The sequence below is a fragment of the Solea solea genome, chromosome 3 (genome assembly GCF_958295425.1).
Source record: "Solea solea chromosome 3, fSolSol10.1, whole genome shotgun sequence".
Lineage (NCBI taxonomy): Eukaryota > Metazoa > Chordata > Actinopteri > Pleuronectiformes > Soleidae > Solea > Solea solea.
This window is the reverse complement of record NC_081136.1, coordinates 26,039,119-26,060,355: the sequence shown is the minus strand read 5'-3', so window position 1 is coordinate 26,060,355 and position 21,237 is coordinate 26,039,119. Positions and strand designations below refer to the sequence as shown.

At 41.7% G+C, this 21,237-nt stretch overlaps 1 protein-coding gene across 16 annotated transcripts in view; it reads right to left on the bottom strand.

The window, feature by feature from the left end:
* The window catches only part of nav3 (neuron navigator 3), a 253,383-nt gene that overhangs the window by 7,659 nt on the left and 224,487 nt on the right, over positions 1-21,237 (bottom strand). For 7 of the 16 annotated variants that reach the window (XM_058626189.1, XM_058626188.1, XM_058626180.1 and 4 more), the window contains 19 exons: positions 21,136-21,177; positions 19,382-19,539; positions 18,862-19,056; positions 18,375-18,427; positions 17,252-17,275; positions 15,901-15,924; positions 15,659-15,736; positions 10,821-10,904; positions 9,707-9,818; positions 9,356-9,480; positions 6,787-6,810; positions 6,182-6,348; positions 5,886-5,972; positions 4,885-5,038; positions 3,516-3,702; positions 1,599-1,696; positions 1,412-1,504; positions 768-936; positions 284-519 (listed from right to left, as the gene is read on the bottom strand). In XM_058626189.1, coding sequence (XP_058482172.1) covers positions 284-519; positions 768-936; positions 1,412-1,504; positions 1,599-1,696; positions 3,516-3,702; positions 4,885-5,038; positions 5,886-5,972; positions 6,182-6,348; positions 6,787-6,810; positions 9,356-9,480; positions 9,707-9,818; positions 10,821-10,904; positions 15,659-15,736; positions 15,901-15,924; positions 17,252-17,275; positions 18,375-18,427; positions 18,862-19,056; positions 19,382-19,539; positions 21,136-21,177 — 2,110 coding nt within the window. The remainder of the gene's footprint in view (positions 1-283; positions 520-767; positions 937-1,411; positions 1,505-1,598; positions 1,697-3,515; positions 3,703-4,884; positions 5,039-5,885; positions 5,973-6,181; positions 6,349-6,786; positions 6,811-9,355; positions 9,481-9,706; positions 9,819-10,820; positions 10,905-15,658; positions 15,737-15,900; positions 15,925-17,251; positions 17,276-18,374; positions 18,428-18,861; positions 19,057-19,381; positions 19,540-21,135; positions 21,178-21,237) is intronic. The other 9 variants (XM_058626183.1, XM_058626191.1, XM_058626185.1 and 6 more) reach the window with 7 other exon arrangements.

Here is a 21,237-nt window from a genome sequence, read left to right as displayed (position 1 = left end):
GTGAGGCAGTTTTGAAGTGTTGGTCACAGTTTCAGTCTCCACTATTATATCTATTATTTTTATCTTAAACTCTAGTCATTTAAATAGACAGATTTGTAGAAAATAATTTTTTGACAATGACTGCTTCCTCTGGACTCATTTTAACAGCAGAGAGGCTTCTTCAGCTCTGGTTCAGTTACGGTAGAGAAGGCTCAGAGACCAATGTGAACACACACACACACACACACACACACACACACACACACCACCACCACAACATATGACTTGTGTGTGTTCTTTCTACCTTGCTGGAGTTCTGGTCCACGTTGAAGCTGGCCACGTTGTGCTCCGTCACCTCCTGCCCCATTTGGGATATGATGTACTCGGCCAGCTTGACAGCCAGGAAGGACTTGCCGGTGCCGCTGGGTCCTGAGAGGATGATGCGACGGTGCTCCATCAGCAGGTTGAGGTACCGCTGGATGATGGGTTTTGGGATGAGCGTGTCAAACACCAGACTGTCTATACTGTTGTCCTTCACTCCTGAGAAGACGAAGGAAGGAAAATGAAGGTTTATCGTATAATTAAATAAAGTTTAAAGTAAAATCAAGGAGACATCCTTGTGTGCAAACAGTCGATAAATAATTTCAACGTCCACACTGAATTGAAACAACACAGCGATTAGAGCAATAATGGTGTATTTCTCCTCTGTCAAACACTTTCTATGGGACTCAGCTGCATTATTTGCAGCCATCCTTGAATAGAAACTCCTCGCTTCCTCGCTGCCACACCTTTGAGGTTGACCTTGATGATGTTGTTGTCGCCCACCAGGTAGCCGCAGGGCAGCAGCTCAGGCACTTCGGAGGCGTGGGCGCGAACCACCCCCCCCATCCTGTAGCAGACGATGCTGTCTGAGTTGAGACCCAGGGTGGTCAGAGGGTCCACGCGAAATACGTACTCCTGCAGGGAGGACAGAGGGAGATGAGGGGGCTGCGACGTTTATAGCGCTTAAAATACGTTGCGACTCCAGCGAGATCACAACCACTTCACCTCAGTCAAGCTTACACAGTCAGTCAGTCAGAGACAACACGAGCTGGAGGAGTGATTTTTGCACCACATCAGAGCTCAGCAAACCAAGATGGAAAGAACGAAAAAAAATATCTAGTCTTTGATAATGAAAACACAAATGCATAGTCGAGTCACCTTTTTAGAGGAATCGGAGATAATTGTTACAGCTACATACAGTTCAAACATTACTTGATAAGATAAAGGTGAGTTTTCACTTCCTTTTAATGATGAAATACTACATGATTCACTGACAGTCACCAGCAACGAAAAGCTACAAGGAACGCCTGTGCTTTTAAAATGTCTGCCATTAAAAATGAAACAAAAAAACTGCATCTGTATTTAAGAGCAAAGACTTGTGTTGTTTTACCTTGAAGAGGCGCCGGATGACGCCGTCCAGGACGTCCCACTTGGTTTTTCCACTCACGCCTATCGACCCAATCAGGTACTGGCTCTGTGTGTCCTAAAATGTAGTGAAATGAATAAAAATCACATCTGATTTCAGTGGTTTAAGCTGGAGGACAGTTGAAATGAACGTAAAAATGTAATTCACTGACCTTAGTTTTATTTGGCCCACTGTTGATGTTGACCACTATACGCACACTCCGGCCCTCTTTGCGTAGATTGCCCTCATAGCTGTCATCTAGCAGAATATCTGGAAGAAAAACTTTCTATTACGAAACACATCAAACTTTATTTAATCAGACTCTTGATTAATTTCCGAAAAACAAACTTTCTCCCCACCAGCAAATTACAGCTATACACGGACAAACAGAGTCCCAAGAAAAGGGAAGCAAATTTGTTTCTTTCATGTGATAATTACTTTTACATTTAATCATGGTTTTCATCTCGACGGCTCTCTAGTGTTTGTGCTGAATGATAATGACAATATGAGTCAGCATCATACAGTCAGAACCCAAATATTATAACGGAAACATTTCCTGAAATACCACAGGTTTGGGGATCCACAGTGCAGAATGTGGTCATAACACAAACCTAAGCTAAGAAGTTAAGAAAGAACAAATCCATCCATCCATCCATTCTCTACTGCTTTACCCTCTAGATGAGGAACGTGGGGGGAGCTGGAGCCAATCCCAGCTGGGATAAACCCAGGACACATTGACCAGTCACTCTCATATTCACACCTACGATGAATGTAGAGTGTCCAATGAATCTAATCCCTAAATTTGCATGTTTTAGAACTGTGGGAGGAAGTCTGGTACCCAGAGACGTGCAAACTCCACACAGGCAATTGGTCAAACCTGGATCTGAACTTGACTATAAAGACAGGCTATGAAGGTGATTAGATTAATTGTCATGTTTAGCTCCCGACAACCTCAGCAGCAACACTTACTCTAGTTTAAGCAGGCTGTAGCTTTATACTGTATGAAGTGAGTAATGAGTAAACTCAAACAGTCCTCGATCTGACCAGTGGTGAATCTTCATCAGCTGCTGCCGTCCGGCCAAAAATAACAAACAACATAAAACTGAAGGAGATGAAGTATTCTCCTATTTCAGTGAGGCTGTGATTTCTTTAATCTTTGCTCACAAACCATTAACAAACCAAACCATAAATCTCTATCCTCTTTTCGATGGTACATTTTATTTGGCTGGATTCCCTTAGCTCTGTGTTGAGGCGATAACGGCCTGCGTAGCCTACTCATCGCCCCATGTGTCACTGTTCTTGGTTCGTCCCTCCATCAATTAACCAGGGCCTGAGTCCTCGAGTGAGACAGCTGCTGCCTTCTATGTAAATTACCGGACATGTAGGAGGGACAAAAGTTCTCAAACCAGAGCAGGCGGAGATTCAACATGTTGATGTTTGTGTGTGTGTGTGCATTAGACTCCTGCTGTATGGCAAGCCCTCGCAGATGAGAGAGGAGCTGTTTCTACTGTTTCTACTACAGCCAGTACAGAGAGAGCTAATCCATCGTGATGCCACATGAAAACAAACTTCTGTTCATAGACCTGAGCATATTTGAGAATCTGTTTTGTTGATTTATCTTTCTTTCTCTGGCCTCTCCTGAATATACCTGAACTGTTTCCTCTTGTGTGGACATTAGCTCTCTCCAGAGCTACAAAGAGGTAATGGACATTGAAAATTGGGGACAGAATAAAAAACATTCTGTGTCTTGCATCTGTGTTATACATATGCACTTATCTGCAGCCCAAAATAAATATATTTGTTTTTTCACATCACAGGTGTAAAAAGGCCTTTGCACTGCCATGGTAGCGGTTTAATTCTTTAATATATTGAATACACCACCTTTTTGAGAAAACATCCCATTGTGAAACAGCTTTTCTGCGTCATGTTTGACCAATAACACAGGGTGTTATTTTCTGCTTCACTGCCTCGAATCACTCTCACACTTACTGTGGTCATAACCCAGGCCAAACTGCAGACTGTGAACACTGATCGGTGCAGACACTTGAGATGGATGCACTGCAGACAGCGGCACTGACACTGAACTGACCTGACATGATGGTGTCAGTGATGTTGAGGTTATTTAGCGACAACCCCAAGGACTGACGCGAAGAGGACGAGGAGGTGCTGGAGGTCTCAGAAGGCGGCCGGGCGGTTTTGACGGGCGTGGCCGTGGGCGTCGCGTTGCTGCTGGATTTGAGGCGGTCGTTCTCCGCTTTCAGCATCTCTATCTCGTTCTGGTCAGAGAGAAAAGACGGAACAGCGTAGAAAATGGTTTCAGCTTCACATTAACATGCTGCTCACACTGTTTGACCACGGTTGAATCAGTATTGTTTGAGTTTCGGGGCTGTAAGCAGCTGTCTAATCTTCAAGGGTCTCTTTGTAGAGAAGGCTAGGAGTTAGACGAGGAGCCTTACATGATCCCTAGATCTGAGAAGAGACTATAGGCTTCTACAGACAAGGCGAACCACATCCAAAAAGATCCACTTCACTCAGACTTTTATCGTGATGGTGTTTGAACATGTGCTTCTTTTATAGATGGCAAAGCATCTCTGAAGATTTCCTTTGAAACGATGGGTTCAGTCATTTATATGATGTGCTTTATTCAGCTTCATGGACAATTAAACAATTTTACTGGATGAAGTGTTGCTCACCTTGACAATGCATTAAGAAAGTCTGTTATTTCACCGAGCTGGAGGAAAACCAGTCAACAAGCTGGGGTATTCTATTTTTTCACAGAGTCATGTATGGTATTACTCTGTGAAGTTTGACCTTTAGACTGAATGAAATAGTCCAATATTTTTGGTACATACACTTTCTTGCTGTAGACAGTAGCACAAAACGTCTGATACATTAGCGTTAGCCTAGCTAAGTGTGAAGAAAACAAAAAGAAACAGTTTGCCTTAAAAAAAGTTAAAAGGTTAGAGCTTAGTTAACAATTCCGAAGATTTCAATTTATACCTCAGGTTTTTTCACAATAAAAAACAAGATAACACCTGTCAGCTTGTTAGAAATGCTTAAAAATGGGATTTTGTTACCTATAGAAAAGGTAGGTGCCTTCATCCCTCCTTCTGCCAGTAACTCAGTAACTTGAGTTGCTTCTGTCAGTAACTCAACTCCCTGACTGGTACAGTAGCTGCATGCACTACTTTAGCCCAGTTAGATTAGACAGAAGAGGGAAATGTAGCACTACAAAAGGTCATTTCTGTTTCTATAAGTCTCCATCTGGGCCTTTGGAGAAAATTGTCAAAGGAAAAGACCATTTTCCTGCAATAGTATAGCAAGACTTTGAGGAAGAAAAAAACAGTTTAAATATAAAGTTTTATAAAAAAAATCACCAACTGATTCTCCTGGCAATTATTCATGTTGCTCTAGTTTATCAGGTGTCAAGCACAAACAGACCCTACAGGTGAAAGTACCTGCATGCGGTTCATGGCCTCTCGGATCTGGTCAAGGTGGTGCGCAGAACTGAGCGCCTCCAAGCGTATATCTGTCAACTTGAGCTCCTTCTCTCTTAACTCATTCTTCAGCTGGAGGATGATTTCGGCCTCTGCCTCGGTGCATTCACACAACCTGCAGCCGGGATTACACACAGGGAGCAGGACGGGGTCACCTTGAGGGTTTCACCAAAACACAAAACCCAACCATAGAAACACACACACTGTACACACGTCATAGAAGTGCTAAGAGAGCTAAGGCTTGAAGCTCAAAGGAAGACTGTAAAAACAACTGTACAGGCAGATGCAACATGAAGGTGAAAAAGGAAGTGTGGCATTTGGGACAGCAAATCCTTCACAGTAACAAAACTCACTCATATTTTCTTATTTAAGCCAGAGACTTTTATAGGTGAAAACAGTGCAGCTGTGATCCCAGCATGCACAGTTGTTCACAGTGTTTTCTTTAGGACTCATATGTATGCGCAGTGTGTGATACTGTATGTACAGTACAGAGATAAAGTTACTTTACTTTTCAGCAGGCAGAGATGTGAAATCCAACTTCCTAACTTTGCTCATGTGCTAAGCTAAAAACACATCCTTCATGGATCACTGTCATTCGAGGCTCAAACACGTCCACATGCCCTGCCCTTGAGCAAACTGAGGTGATCTCACCAGCTCCCAAACAGCACAGCAGATGTGCGCCGTGTCCTTGCATGGCTTACTGGTTTGATTGCACTGACGTGAATATGAGACTTGTCACTGCTCCTTCTTATCATTTTAAACCATTAATCCAAATGAATGCCCCTTGTTCTTCACTAAGAGCTGGACACTCTCGAGTTCCAGGTCCAGTTCATGAGCCACTGAAGCCTATCGCCGCTCACATGCCAAGGTTTTTTCACAGCATTGAGATGCAAAATTAGGTCACACCAAAACACCCCACTCCACATTCAGTCAATGGGAGCATGCCACACAGCGCCTGTTACCGAGATCTGTGCTTGTAGACCACATGACCATTTTGCTTTTTCTTTGGTGTCCAAATAGGGGAGGACTTGCTATCGCAAATGCACTTGCTACGGCGTCACAGAAAATGATGAACAGAAGGACAGAGGAAAGGACATAAAAGAAAAGGGAGGAGTGGTTTAAAAGAAAAAAACATAAATAATAAGGATTCAGACAGTCAACATGTCTACAGTACATATAAGTTTTGACTTAAATGTTACTGAGAATGGATCAATTTATACAAGTATGTGCGCATGTAAGGGGCGGCGTGAGTACTCACTCTGTCGTGGAGGGGGAAGAATGCAACGTGGCGATGCTGCCTTGCCTGTTGTCATGCTGCAGTTTGGGTGAGGATGGCAGTGAGTCTGTCATCTCCTCCGTCTCGTCATGTGCTGACTGGGATTTGGTTTTCTTCTTGCTGAAGGCCTGCTTAAAGGAGCTGCGCAACTGCAAGACCCAAAACACAAACACACAGAGGCAGAGGTGTCAATACTGCCACGTGCCTCTCCTGTCAATTATGGAGAGATGCGTTCACATCTCGGCAGATCAGGAAATCACTCCGCACTGTTTCCAAGCAATGGTCACTGTCTAGACTAAGTAAAGTGGGAAGCAAGGCCGTAAGTAGAGAAAGTACGAGATGGCAAAGGGGAGATGAGGCTTTTTAATGACCCTAGAAATTAGGGCTAAGCAGGCAATCAAAATGAGTGGGGGGCATCAAAGAAGGGGAAGGGAAGGGTAGCTGTTTCCATGCCGACGTTTCCAGAAAGAGAAAGAAGAGCTTGCGCTGAGAGGGAGAAACTATAAGGGATGCGAAGGAAGCTAAGGGAGGGGAGATGGGGAAATAAGCACTGCAAACATACAGGAGACACTCTGGAAGCCACTGACCTGAGCTGGGATGGAATCAGCCACCTGAAGATGCAGAGTACACTCAGCGTTAAGTCACACTAACACACACACACACACACACACTCCCGCTCGCTTCACCCAACAACATCAAACCCTCTGCTGATTAAAGCTAATTGCCGCGAATGTGCGTGTGTGTTTTTACTGAGCAGCTGTGCAACTTTGTCCTGATGATGTACAATTATTGCTTTGGCACGGATGCTGATGATAATGATGATTAGTGTTATTATAATTACATTCACGACATCCTATGCATTTTCACCCTCCTACTAACCCGAAAAAACACATTCACGGGCGTGTTTGTCGCTTGGATTTTTGATGGCTGCTGATGCAGAATGGTGACTCACATGACAAGGGAGCACAGACTCGATAAACCTCTTCAAATCATAGCGAGGAGCTTTGCATGCTAGTGGCTTCAAATGGCAGGGAAATGGTTTCTTTTTCATACCATATCAGCAGTGCATGGTACCAAACATGGCTTTACAATATAAATACAACGCCTGTATTACAAGATATTCAGGAGGGCCAGTATCAAAAGAATCCTAATTATACAATAACAAAACACACAAATATGGTGCATGAATTAAATAATGTATGCTATAGCACCACTAACAACACCTAGTGAATTATGGAAAAGGCTCCAGCCTCAAATGGACCATCATCATGGTTCTCTTAAATAAGGTTTTAATATTTATGTGTATGCTGAACAATAACAACATGCATTACGAGTCTCTGTGGGGACATTTAGGTCTTCCACGGGGACATCAGACATCAGATATAATCTGAACCATAGACTTTATATGAAAATAGTCCTCCAGTTGCAAAACGAACGTCCCTTTTTCACGGCAAGAACCAGTTACAGACGTCAACTGCATCCAGTGTCCTGTTTTATCGTCTATTAACCTCTAAATAGGAACATCTTTTCCCAAAAAAGAATGACATCATTTCTCATGAAGATTAGTGATCGAGAACATTAACTCCTCATGAAAATGTTTACTGATATTACAAATCAAGTGACAAGTAGTCTAATTTTACCATAGACTTCAATTTAAATGTAGTTATTTTTAATTTCTCCCTTGTGGCTTCCTGGGCTTCACTTTTCAAACCAGACTCTGTCCATTTTTGCATAGTGTCCTCTCAACTAACCGTGAGTCAATGTCAATAACAGGCCAGAAGTTTGCTTACGACCTTACTAAAAAGTAGTCGACTGTATATAGTCATTATAGTGTATATTACACGCTTTTCTGCTTACTTTACCTCATACTACCTTTGCTTCAGCTCTGTCTTTTTCAACCACATGTGCAGCAAAGCAAAAATGTATGCAAATGAATAATTAATAGCTGCTTAAATAAGGGACTGATTTGTATTCATGAGCCCGTATTCAATCTTTTTTTGGGTCTCACTTAACATAGCGGGCTAGGATGTCACACTGCGTGGTGAACTTTTGGGCTGTTTGTGTGCATTTAATTTCAAGGGCAGGTGCTCTGCATTGCAGCCGACTGAAAACTGGCTCTGGGCCTGGGTGTTTTTGGATGAGATGAAATCTCCAATATGTCATCGGTCCAATTCAGTGAACTGCAGCAAAAATGCTCTCAGGGACACTGCGTTGATAGTGTAGAGCAAAGCAAAGAGCGGCGATGTTGAAGATGGGGACGGAGGCTTGATTTATGGTTATTTGTGGACTAATTTCTCAGAGGAATAGGACATAAAAAAGATGGGTACTGCACTAAGCAAAGGTCCTCTTTGTCTCAAAGGTGTAAGTAGATCAAGGACATTGTAGCAAACTGAGACACCAAAAAAAAACAACAACACCATTTTAGCTTTCAAGAGACCAGTGAGAGTAAACTTTGTGTTGGACTTGTGATAGAGAAATAGAAACATATCTGTGCTGTTTGACTAAGTGTAGTTGAGTAAGTGAGGGACTGAGAGCGCTTCTGTTGAGACAGCTAGATATTTCACATCTGCTGAGACTTTCCCACTTGTCACAGCAATTCAGTCAACTCTTCCCCAACCTCTGGGCAAATAGCACCCTGGTTTTAAGCTGAACATCAGTATCTGTGATGTTACTTCCCACTTTATCATCTTACCAAACCAATTTGCATGTTGTTGGCTCTGAATATGCCATTTTACGTGCTTCTTGAACAGTAATTGCAGGGGAGTCAACTCTACTGCTTGACCTTGTGTCCGTCCTCACCACAGGATGATACCTTGGGTACTCAAGCTGATACCAACTCAAAATGGTAACCTAGCAACCGTGACATGATGGATGGCGACGTTAATATCATTTGACCTATGGGAATCTGAGCACACTATGCACTCTCCAACCTCAGGAACAGAGAATGTTTGCACTACCTCACCTATCCCCCCCAAGCAATGAAGATTTTGCAATAAATCTAACGTTGATAAGTTAACTCAATGAACTAATACCACAGTATGAGTTTATTGTGAAAAGAAAACATAGGATGACTTTTCTTCTGATATGTTTTTTTGTATGTGGAATTCAGTTTTTGCTTCACAGTGATGCGTCCTCATCTTTGTTTTCTCCACCTACCCAGCTCTTCTTCTTCTTCTTCTTGTCCTCGGCATCCTTGCCCAAGCTGCCCATGCTGGAGTGACTGGCTGCGCTGTTGATGCTGGACATGCTTTCAGACGACTGCTGCCGTCTTATCCGCAGATCTGGGAAAAGACAGGCTGGTCAGTTGGTTGATTTCCAGCTTTTTTTTTTACTGTTCTGCTCGATTTGACTCAGCTGGGCTTGAATAAGCATAGCATTTTTTTTAAAAAGTTGCATTTAACTGATATTACTGCTATTTTTGCGATTGCATTGGCCCATGAACCACTTTTTCAAACATCAGATCATTTTAGATTCTGGTCCAATGTCCCCTGCTGGTTCCTTCATTACCTTTGTGGAAATGGTCAGGACCGTTGAGAGCCACCTGAATGGCCGTCTGTGCGTCTGTGTTCTGGGTCTTCAGCGTCTCTATGGTCTCCCGCAACTCAACTAACTCAGACTCCTGAAGAAAGAGAGAACACAAACATTATTGTGTGTGTGTGTTTTTCCGAGAAAGAGAGAGAGAGAGAGGGGTGGGTGGGCGTAATCTTTGTAGTCAGTAATAAAACAGATGGGACATTTATTTATGAGCAGAAGTAGTTATTTTTAAAAAGGATGACACACAAGTTGTTGGAATGAACCAATTAGCTTTGTCACCAGAAACAAATTATTAAAATTTTGATTTGGCTTTGCCTTCAGAGGTTGAGAATGAGGGGCAAAAAACAGGGGATGCTATTTTGGTGAAGATAGGAGATTCACAGTGGATTTGCCCCAAAGCCAACACCACCTGCTTAGAATAAATAAAAATAAAGCTCTTCTGTCTGTTAAACAAACACAATCAGATAGAGGGCGTCTCATACTATGCCTTTGCTGAAAACCTACTGAGGGCTGCAGATAGGGTTTCTGCTTTAATTAAAAGTTGGGATGGCCTTGTTTGACAAAGACATCCCACCAGATCCCACTCTGCTTTCATTTATAGGGGATTTAAAAGGTGCCAGGGCTCATCAGTGTGGAATGCGAGTGTGTATGTGTGTGCGTGGGTATATGCAAACAGAGGGAAGCATTCATTATTTACTGGATATAACTTTGAACATATTGCAGCTGCTAATCTGCGTTCATGAGTATTTCACCTCCATAAAAGCTAGAAACCGAAAGAAGAAGAAAAAGAAAAGCTCACGTTAGTAAATAGAACATCAATTTGTAAGGAAATGGAGAAATTGGAGGTGGGAGCAGATAAATACTGGAGGATTTCTGCAGAAGACATTGGTTGTAAATGGGCTTTTTAGCCTTTAGGTTTATGAAATATGCAGAAACTTTGCTTGTGTAAACTTTAGGAGAAAGTTTTAGGAAAACTCTTATACGGGTCAGGAACGGAACCTTAAAGGTAAGAAAATCCATCCAAACACGTTCTGTGCATGTTCACGCACATGCACTATATTTCACATTCAGGACTAAGCCTTTGTACCTTTTGTTCAGCAGTCATGGTGAGACTCTGCAGGCGGCAGGTCATGTTGCTCAAGCTCTTTTCAAAGGCTGCCACCAGGTGAGCCTGTAGAAACACACAGAGACGCAGGGATCCAGAGTAACACGTCAATACATTGCTGTAACAATGGGTCTGGGGTAAAGGAATCAGGATATTTGTCAGATCAGGGTTCTTTACCCTCTGGAAAAGGGTTAATCTATTATCTATTAAGAATCTCTTTTGATAATTAAAATGACAAAGTAAACACATACATCTAAAAGTGGCTAAAAATGACGATCAAACGCTGCTGTCACTGTTAATACTAGTGCCATGAACCTGAACTAATACCATGAGGAAAACTCTCAGCAGTGAGAGAAGGATGTTAATATGACAGAGGCACAGGATGCTTCCCCTGACTTCATCTATCACCTGAAGATGCAGCAACATCAAGCCATCTGCTCTACTGACCCTGTCTTTCGCTTGGGAATAGATTTGTTTGAGTGTGTGTGTGTGTGTGTGTGCTATGTCTGTGAGTGTGTGTGTGTGTGTGTGTGTGTGTGTATGTGTACGGCAAACGTATCGTCCCATCCTGAGACACCTGTCAGGCCTGGTGTGTCACACAGAGGTGGGCGTTCTGCCCAGACCGATCACAGACTCTCTGCTCTACACACCCAAACACACATTTGTTACACTATACGTATGAGGACTTTCATTTACGGAATATAGCAGCACATATGCAATATGCAATCTATCCCGAAACAGCTCTGTGCCTGGGATAATCTAATATAAAAGCGCTTTTACATCAGTTCAGACATCCATTTAAGCAGCATGCACACCACTGTAATGGAGCAAATACATAGAAATGTAGGTTGTACTGTAAGTGAATAAAGGAAGTACATTTTTTCTCACATATGGATATATGAAAATAGAAGAATTGTAAAATACGGTTAAACTGCGGGGGCTGCATTTGCTTTAGTATTAATGATTTAACATATACTATGTGTTTAACATATACTATGTGTGTAACCCTACTATAACTGTGGAGATATTCTCAGTAAAAGGGAAACAAATACTAACAATAATAATAAACAGTATAAGTAGAAGCAGGGTGACAGAAGACATGAGACCAAGACATAAATAATTTCTTTATATTCTACTCACTTTCTCAAACTCACAGGACACCAGCATTACTCCCTGAGGCACTCCACTCTACATTTTTTTTTTACTGCGAATCCACCAATACTGTTGCCTAAAGCATCATATAGGCAACACACAGTATGAGCTACACTGAACCAATGAATATGCAACAACAGACCCTGAATATTCTTCTTCTCAATCTTCAGTTTGTACACACACACACGCACACATATGCAGTAGCACCCTGTGCCTGTTCTCCTCTGTGTCCCTGGCTGAATCTCAGAGGATCTTGACCTTTAGAAATGCCATCTGCTCCAACACATCTCTCCAATGCCTCATCACTTTCCAGCTCCACCTGTGAGCTCCAGCTCCCCCCCACCACCTCCCACCCCCAACAGCCCACCTGTCCTCCCTGAAGTAGTTGCTCATCAGACTCTAATGTGTCCTGGTGTTCATGGCTGAACCATCTGTGCAACGACCGGGACCCAAAATCCTGTTTGTCATGATTTTGAGGTACAGAATAAAGATGTTCAATCAAACCAGAGAACCGGTAAAGAAAAGAAATCACTGATTGATGCTACTCTACATTTTGAGGTTGAGTTGGGAGTAGTAGACATTGTCTACAGCCCTTAAACACTACAGCAAGAAGAGGAGGGGACAATAATAAGGTTGAAAATGAGGGAGGAGGAGAAGAAAAGCAGAGGTAACCTCCTTCGACGTAAACAGGAAGGTAGAAGAGGCAGGGTGACAGGGAAAGGTCAGCAGTAATAGGGATGAGATTAAGAGGGGAGGAAATCTGTGTCCCTCTATGTTGGTTTTGCTAAATAGCTTTTCTTTTTGAAATAGACACAAAGATGTGGTTCATTAAAGTAACACCAGGAAAGTGTACCGAACAAATAGGTTTTTAATGCTCAATGCTCAACTCATTCATACGAGATCACACAGGATGACAGTAATAAGATTTGTTTATAATTATTGTAATAAGGATGCAATCATAAGATTTGCTTTAAGATCCAATTTCCTGAACAAAACAGAGACCAAAGTTATTAATAATAATAATACAAGTAATTGCATATGCGGTGGCAGAGCAAATGAGACGAGAACAAGATCAGATGACCTCAATCACTGCACATTTCCTCTCATGAGAGAGAAAACAATGATGCATTCAGCCACTGGAGGTTAACACAAGACTGTTTAGAGGATTTTTTTTCCTCACAAAATGCCTCCTTTAATCCTTAAAATAATAGATTTATTTTGCTTCCATATGTACGCACAGAAACTGGAGGGGAAAAAAAAGAGCATGAAATGAGCTGCAGAAGGATTTGAAGCTTAGCGAGTTAGCCTCGCTAAATGCTTTTAAACTCCCGACAATGTCGCTGATTTTAGTCAAGCTATTATATAAATACTATACTATATAAATATTTTAATGTGCTGCTGCCTATTCTGGACTGGTCTCCCTTGAAAAGGAGATGGGACTTTTCCCTGGTGAAAGAAAGAGACATTTATTTTGTATATTTTGACCATTTCACCTTTGCTTGAGTTCAGAATTGTTGTTGTTTCCCCTGTAGCTTGAAACAGGAAAAAAGGTTGAGGCCCATTTTTATGACACATTTTACGATACACATGTTAGGTGTATCCATACAATAGTATATGTCAGAGAGATTAATGTAATATATCACAATTAAATGTAGTTTCTCATGGACAGATTACCTGTAAGTACATATGCTTTGAAAGTATTTGTTGTGGCACACTGTGAGATGAAACAACTTCACAGTGATCTGCCTGTTTGCAGGTTTATTTGTGTAAATGTGTGTCTACTGTGTGTGGGTGTGTGTGTGTGTGTGCAGGAATAGAGATGATTAAAGTGTGTTTCTGGCATGTATTACATGTGCAAACTCCCAATCTCACACACACACACGCTTTGGACTGTAGGTGGAGAGCATGTGAGGGCCACTGGCTGACATTTCCACAGTCACACTCCCCACTGGGAGGATAAGATGAGCTTATAGCACCAACAGCCCACCATGCTGTCATGTACATGTAGATATTGTGTGATTCATTCCCAGTCAAACATGACAGAAACTGTATTTTTTTTAAATACTAAAACGGGAGATATAAAGCACATTGGTATAGGTTGTACGTTTACATATGGCCCGGCACTGTACCCTTTTTTATTGTTTTGATGTTTGCTGACCCTGCAGAAAGCAGATATGATGAGACACTTTTGGCAATATCATATATCCCAATATGTTCATATTTTCCTACACAAACCTTACGCAACGCAATCTACTATATATATCAGTCATGGAATACAGTAAAATAAACCACCAAACATTTGATGCTGCAGAATTCAAATTCACGTATTCATGCCCTGATTTGCCGTGGAATAATTTCTTACGCTTCTGATCCCGTCTCTAAATGTAAAAGTGTGTTAGTGTCTCTTAATTATCTCGCTAAATATTCATAATAAGCTGCATGTGATGTGATGCTAATAATAAAGTATAATCATTCGCTTACTTTACTATTGTCAAACTAAACTGAATAAAAGATGAGACAGGTACAAACAACTCACTACATGATTTGATGATGGGGAACGCCTCACTTGACAACAGTGAGAGTGAGTTCCTCCCTTTAAAGTGGCTTTATCGCTGGTGACCTGATGTGCTAACCTGTTTTTATAAATGTACCACGGATGAGTACAAAATTGAACTAAATATTGGAGTTATTTTGATCACACTGCCAATCTCCGCAAACACACACTTGAGTCATTACATACGACTATTAGCAATTAAATTAATTACACTATTTTGCTAATCCCTTGAGAGCAAAGTAATCGCATTGTTAAGTAACACTGTCAAGCTGGTGAGGCTGGTTCTCACCGGCCTCACTCTCTCCACTGACACATGTACCTGCTCACTGGGTGAACTGTTGGGTTTCTTTTCCTTCTAAAATATTGTCAATGTTGTGATTTGGTGCTATATAAATGAAAATGTCAAAGCTGCCTTTGAAAGCAACAGAGTTACCACTTCATTATCATATAGGTAGGACAGACCAGGAAGAATAGTAATCATTTCCAATATTTTGACGACTGAGAGGACACCATATCGAATGGTGGAGCTATTTGACTCTTACTTAACTCTGTTACCATGCATTCAGTTTCCTCTCTGTGCAACTTTGTGATCAAAGTGTTGGGCCAAAGTTTCAAATGATAGTATTTGTTGATCTCTGAAGCTCAGCCCAAAGACAGCTGTGAGCCGCGGGTCGGAGGGGTTTCTCACTATTTCACCAAAACATGATGCACTGCAGCCTTGTCAGTTCTCCTCATCCCCCTGTTCTCTTTCTGTGCCTGTCTGTCTCGGCTTGATCCTCTCCGCTTGGCTGAATTTGAGAGCGGCTCCAGTTCTTGTTGAAACCCCACAGAAGAGACAAAAGCAAAGATAGTCGATTTGCACTGCATGGTAGACACCCAAACACTATGTACGGAGAAGCACGCAAACACACACACACCTCAACCAAATCAAAACACACCGAAGCTGCACAGCCGCTTCAAACACAGAGAAAGGGATTTAGTGGGCGTCTTAAAGATTTATATTCTCTCCACAGCTTTGATAGGAAACAGTTGCCATAAAAGCCCTAAGACAGCAGGTTATCATGCAAATGAGCCGGGCTGTTTTCACCCCGTCTTTTGAAGTAAACAAACTCACATTGGCAGACAGCTGAGACGTCAAGGTCGCCACCTTCTCCTGAGAGGCGTCCAGCTCCCGACGCAGTTTTCTGATTTGCTGGTTGGGGAAAGAAAAGAAAGCAAGTGAACGCAGAGTCAATGCTCCTGAAAAGAGGTGTTGAACTTGCAACGCCCGTGTAGATATTTTTCGAAGCTGCAATTACAAGATCAACACTGTAAAGACACTGGGGTGAAATGTGAACATAAAGTGAGGGGGATTACCGTGGAATTTTGGACTGTTTGGCCCTTGATTGAAAAGAGAAGAGTATAAATTAACACTATGTTGCATGCCTTCATCAAACAGCATGTAGCCCGGAGAGACAGAGGTTTGCACAAGCCACGGCACTGGTTGTCTTTTGGTTAGACTGTGAGCAGCGAAGCAGGAGCTACAGGTAAGTAATCCCTTACCTGGGTCAAATAGTATTGGCAAATACCTGATATTGTTCCTTATCTGTCAGTTTACACACAAGAACAACACAAGTACGGAGGTACTCGTATATAGTCTTTTTGTTTTGATAAATTATGTATGAAATGTCCTTTAATCTTGACACTTTGTGGCATTGGATTTAGATTTCTACTTTGTTTTTTGGGAGATTGTTGTTTCTAAACCTCCTTGTTAACAGTCATGTCACCATTACAATTAATGTCTCATGGGGATGAAGACAAATTCAGTTAATGTACAGGCTACCTGTCACTAACACAAGTCGGATTTAATGGGAAAACAGACCTAAATGGTACTGCAGTGTACAGTCACTGCAATCCATGATTGTAGTGTTAGCAAAGAGAGAGTTGTCATGAAATGCCACCTATCCGACATGATTTGAACATAGACTACGATGAATTTGCCGTTACTGTTTGATCCAAACACGGATAAACATGTGCACACCAAAGGAAGTTGAACTCGAAAAAAACTCCAAACATAAAACTGGAAAATCAAAGAATAATCAGTGATAAAATGTCGAATGAGGGCAAATAAAGAAGCCAGATGGCAGGGCATGCATTAGATATGTGCAGTGTAAGTTTCTGTATTAATCAAACTGAAAGACGCTGTGTAGCACAGTAAGGATGTGTGGTTATTTATGATCAAGACGAAATAAATGCACAAAGCAATGCAACATAGGGTTAAACCGCTTTAATGTAGAACTTGAAACCATTTTTTTCCACCATCACTTTCTTCATGTGTTTTTTTTTTTTACTGGCTTTGAATTAAAGAAAAACAAATATCACTGTTTTTGCTTTGATTGATACTGTTTTTGACCTCAGATGCAGTGCAAAAAAAAAAAGGCACACAGATATAAAGACACACAACCAGCAGTCGCCAGAAGGCAGACAAACATGCATGTGATATGAGGTTGTAGGACTCAATCCCACACAGAACTAAATGGAATCTGCTAAGTGAAAAGCTATCTTCAGTGTGCACACAGGAAGGCACCTCACCGCCCACCCCCACCTACAGTGCAGCCACTGAGCAGCTTCATGGTGTAAATATCTGTGACCGCACTGATGTAAAGCAGAGATGTGCTAGAGGGAAACATGCAGACAGACAGGGAAACACATCGTTACCCATCCTTACCTCTGAGTGTGCTTTCTCCTCTGTCTGTAAGAAAGCAGCAAAAAAATCTTTCAGAAAACCTTGAACGTTGGCTCAGTGAATGAGAACATACACCATGACAAGCATTTTCATGCTGAAGTTAGGAAGACAAAATGGCTAAAGCAGAGATGAAGAGAAGTAAAACAAATCTTCAATTAAAGAGATATTAAAATGCATAAAAAGAAAACAAAATGACTGAAAAATGACAGAACCAAGACTTGAGCTTGAGCAGAAGGAAAACTCGGACCTTTCCTCTGCAACCCAGTGCAATTAGAAACAGGCTGAGGTGGAAGGCAATCCATTCTTCTCCTTAAAACTAATCTATTACTGCCTCAGCGATTGTGACAAATCCAGAACTGCACAAGGTCTTAGAAACCCAACATCTGTCCACAGTCGTAGGTGCCAAAGTTACTTTAAAAGAAATCATGGAATGATGTTTTTCCTATACAGAAATTCAAGGTACAACATATTGGAAGAACAAGCATGTGAGATTTAATGAGGAGCTGGAGGATTTCATGTGGCACTATTGAAAAAGAAAAAGAAAAAAAAAGATTTTTTTTAATAGAATTGATTTAATGATGATGCCATTTTAGATTTGCATTTTAAAACTACTATTATCTCATATTGTCAAATATACAATACATCTAGCTTTTAGATATGGACCAAAATGAACCTGGAGTTGGAGTTTCTGGTCACCAGGTGGATTTAAATTCAATATTTGCTTTCCTTTTAGTAATGTTTTCTTCTCAACCATCAACGTGGGATTTATTTGGGTGCTAAAATGCTCAATTATGTTTCACAGGCTTGCTGTAAACTTTATGGTTCGGTGCTGGAGACGGAACACACACTGGGCTTTTTCTGAGCGTCTCTCTGAAAACAGCTGCTTGTTGTCTGGAAAAGACTCAACCAGAACACAAAATGTTGCCGGCAGGAAAAGAAAACAGCGAGCGGAACAAGAGTAAAAAATAAACAAACTGTTGATTGGAGCAGCTTTAACTAAGCATTTATACAACAGAATTAGAATACCAGTCACAGATAAGTGGCGGCAATGCTAATGTGGAAGTGCTGAGATTTAAAAAGGAGAAGAAGCTGTTCAGCTACTTACTGCAGAGTAGAGTGAAGATGTGCTGGAGACCAGTGACAATGACGAGCCATGGACTGTGACAGAGCCAGAGAGAGAGAGAGAGAGAGTAATGAGTGTCTACATTTTAAAAACAACAGGGGGAAATGCCACAGATAAAATGAAGACATGATATCTGCAATATTTTCCAGTTGAACGAGCACTGCATATGCTAAGCCCCTCTGATGATGTTAAATTAAAAAAAGGCAGAAAAAACCATGATTTGGCCATTTGACCTCTTTATGGAGGCAATCACCGTCTCTTCAATCGCACATAAAAGCATCAGCACGGAGCGAGTATCACTCAAGTCACTCACAGCAAACAGCGAGAGCTTATTAAATCGGATATTTAAGTACTTGACGAATGGGTACTTTGCTCGAGTGCCCTTTATGGACCATAAATTATTTTTAAAGGTATGTTAGCATTGGAGCTTTATTTTGGAACTCATTCATTGATTTTCAGCGCCTCCCACCTTCGTCAGTGCTGTCCCTGAAGGAGCCGGAGCGGCTGATGCCCCGCGGGCGATCTTCCAAGGAGGTCGCGCTGCCACCCAGTGGGTGACCCTCTCCATACAGGTCAAAGGAGTCCTGGGCAGGGATGCTGTTGGAACGGCTCATGCTGGTGTTGTTTGGTGGCAGGTTATACTGGCTGTTGTTGGTGGGACTCACTGCACAGAGGATAGAAAGGAGATCAGGGTGAGTGTCAAGGTGAATTTGTCATATATAATTTGAAATGTGCACATTTCTGACAAGCTTCATTTTCAAACAAAGTACTCTGTTTAAACTATTCTTAGTCGTGAAAATGAGAGAAAATCTGCATTAGGAATTAAGCAAGGTTTTGTGCCATGTCTGTTTCTTTCGGTGTCCTGTGATGTTTAGGTTGTTTAAATCAAGCACTTAACAAATTATGTTTGGTTTTAGGGCTGCATGTGGCAGTTCATTCAATAATAACAATATATATGCTACAATTAGACTTTATTTCTATAGACTTACACAGGTTTGAGTAGTGGTATTTTCCAATTGCGGTGCAGGTAGCTCCTGGAGGAGACAGTGGGGACTGGCTGCCTGTGTCCTGAAGCCCCCCTGTTGAATGGGACCTCAGCCATTCCTTCCCTTCGTCATTTGAAGTCTGCCGAGCGGACGCTGGGTACCTGAAACCCCCAAAGAAAGTGTAAACCTGCAGCATTTCCAGTGGCATACACATGGATATGTGGAAGTCCAGTGAAGTTGATGGAATAAGTATGAAGCTGATACTAGACACAAGTGAGAATATGCTTATAATAAAGCATGCAGGCTCATCAGAGTGGCGTTCACATGCTTACGTGCACACACTTTCATACACAGTATGATGTAATATATAAAAACACCCTTGTTGCTCAAAGCTGCCAAACGCAAAGACACACACTGCTGCTCGCTGTTCACTTCTTCTCTCCCCAGCTCTAAAGTGGCTTGGCAGCAGACGGCCCTTATCACACACATGACAATCCGCCATATTTAATCCTCTGAGGATGATAATTGAGTTTGCACTCATCCCTTTTCAGCAGCGTCTTCCTTCATGCGACCCCATTACTACACTTGTCACATCTGACTCTAATGCCGCGCCTATACTGTATTCTGTCCCTCCAGGGATTGGACGGTGCTAAGAGTGTGCTGACTGGATGACAAAGGAGCATTCATCCCTCGCTTCAGTTGAAATGGTATTGACTGGAAAATTCAGAGGTCAGTCAGTGTTTGACTCAGTATATTTATTGCCAGACACATATTTACATGTCTAAAGGGGGCAATCACTAGTCTAAGCTCCATGTGTAGGGAATCTGAAGATCAGACAATTTGACCAGACCATTAGAAGGAGAAAAGACGTACGTTTCTTGAAATTCAACAGGTTTGGGGCTGATTCCTGCCGAGGTTTTACATTCAACTCACCTGCCTCTGCTGCTGCCAGAGGAAATGTTATCAGGGGATTTAGGCTGTTTTACGGAGCTGAGGAGGAGGAACCTCCCTGACATAGTCACTGCTTTTGCTGCATTTCTAGCGATGCTTGAGATGACGGATGGGGATGAGGATGCACACAGAGAAGCAGACAGGCAAACAGACAAGCATGCACCTGTGTGTGCTCATTTGAGGCAGTGTTCACACTGCATAACAATTGACTTCCTCACTCTGAGACATCATTATTAAGATAAAACAATTGGCAGAGAAATACCTCGGGGTTTTGGAAAGATGTTTCAATTATATCAAGAAATAAGCATATTTCTTTCTACAAAAATACATTCTGCAAAATCTGTCACTCCGCATAAGATACTGACAAGACTATTTTATGGATGAGTGGATCCAAACCTGCACTAATAGAGCATGGCAAACTGCTCATTTATGACTTTTTTATTACATTCAAATCACACAAACGTTTGTCTAACATGGATTACAATAAGTGACTTCAAATAATGCTGGAGCAAGAACTAGCTCCACCAGGCAAGTTCTACCATTTAGCTACTTCTCCTATTTAGCAATACAAGGCTAAATATTATATAATTTGTCATTTATTTATTATTTACTATACTCAACAATCTTTTTATGCTATGGCAATCAAGAAGCCACATCAAGTGTAGGTGCCACACATACTGTGCGACAACGCGAACATAAACTTGATAAAGCTTGTAATTTGCAAGTGCATGCAGGCTCATGTTATCAGTGTGAACGTGTGGAAGAACAACAGGTTACATAGAGGTCTGACTACACATGTGTTGTACCTCAGTCCTTTTTTGGGGAGTGTGTTTCTGTCAAGAGGCATGCTGTTAAAACACAGAGGATGAGCGGATTAGATGAACACCAGAAAACAGCTCTTTCTGTAT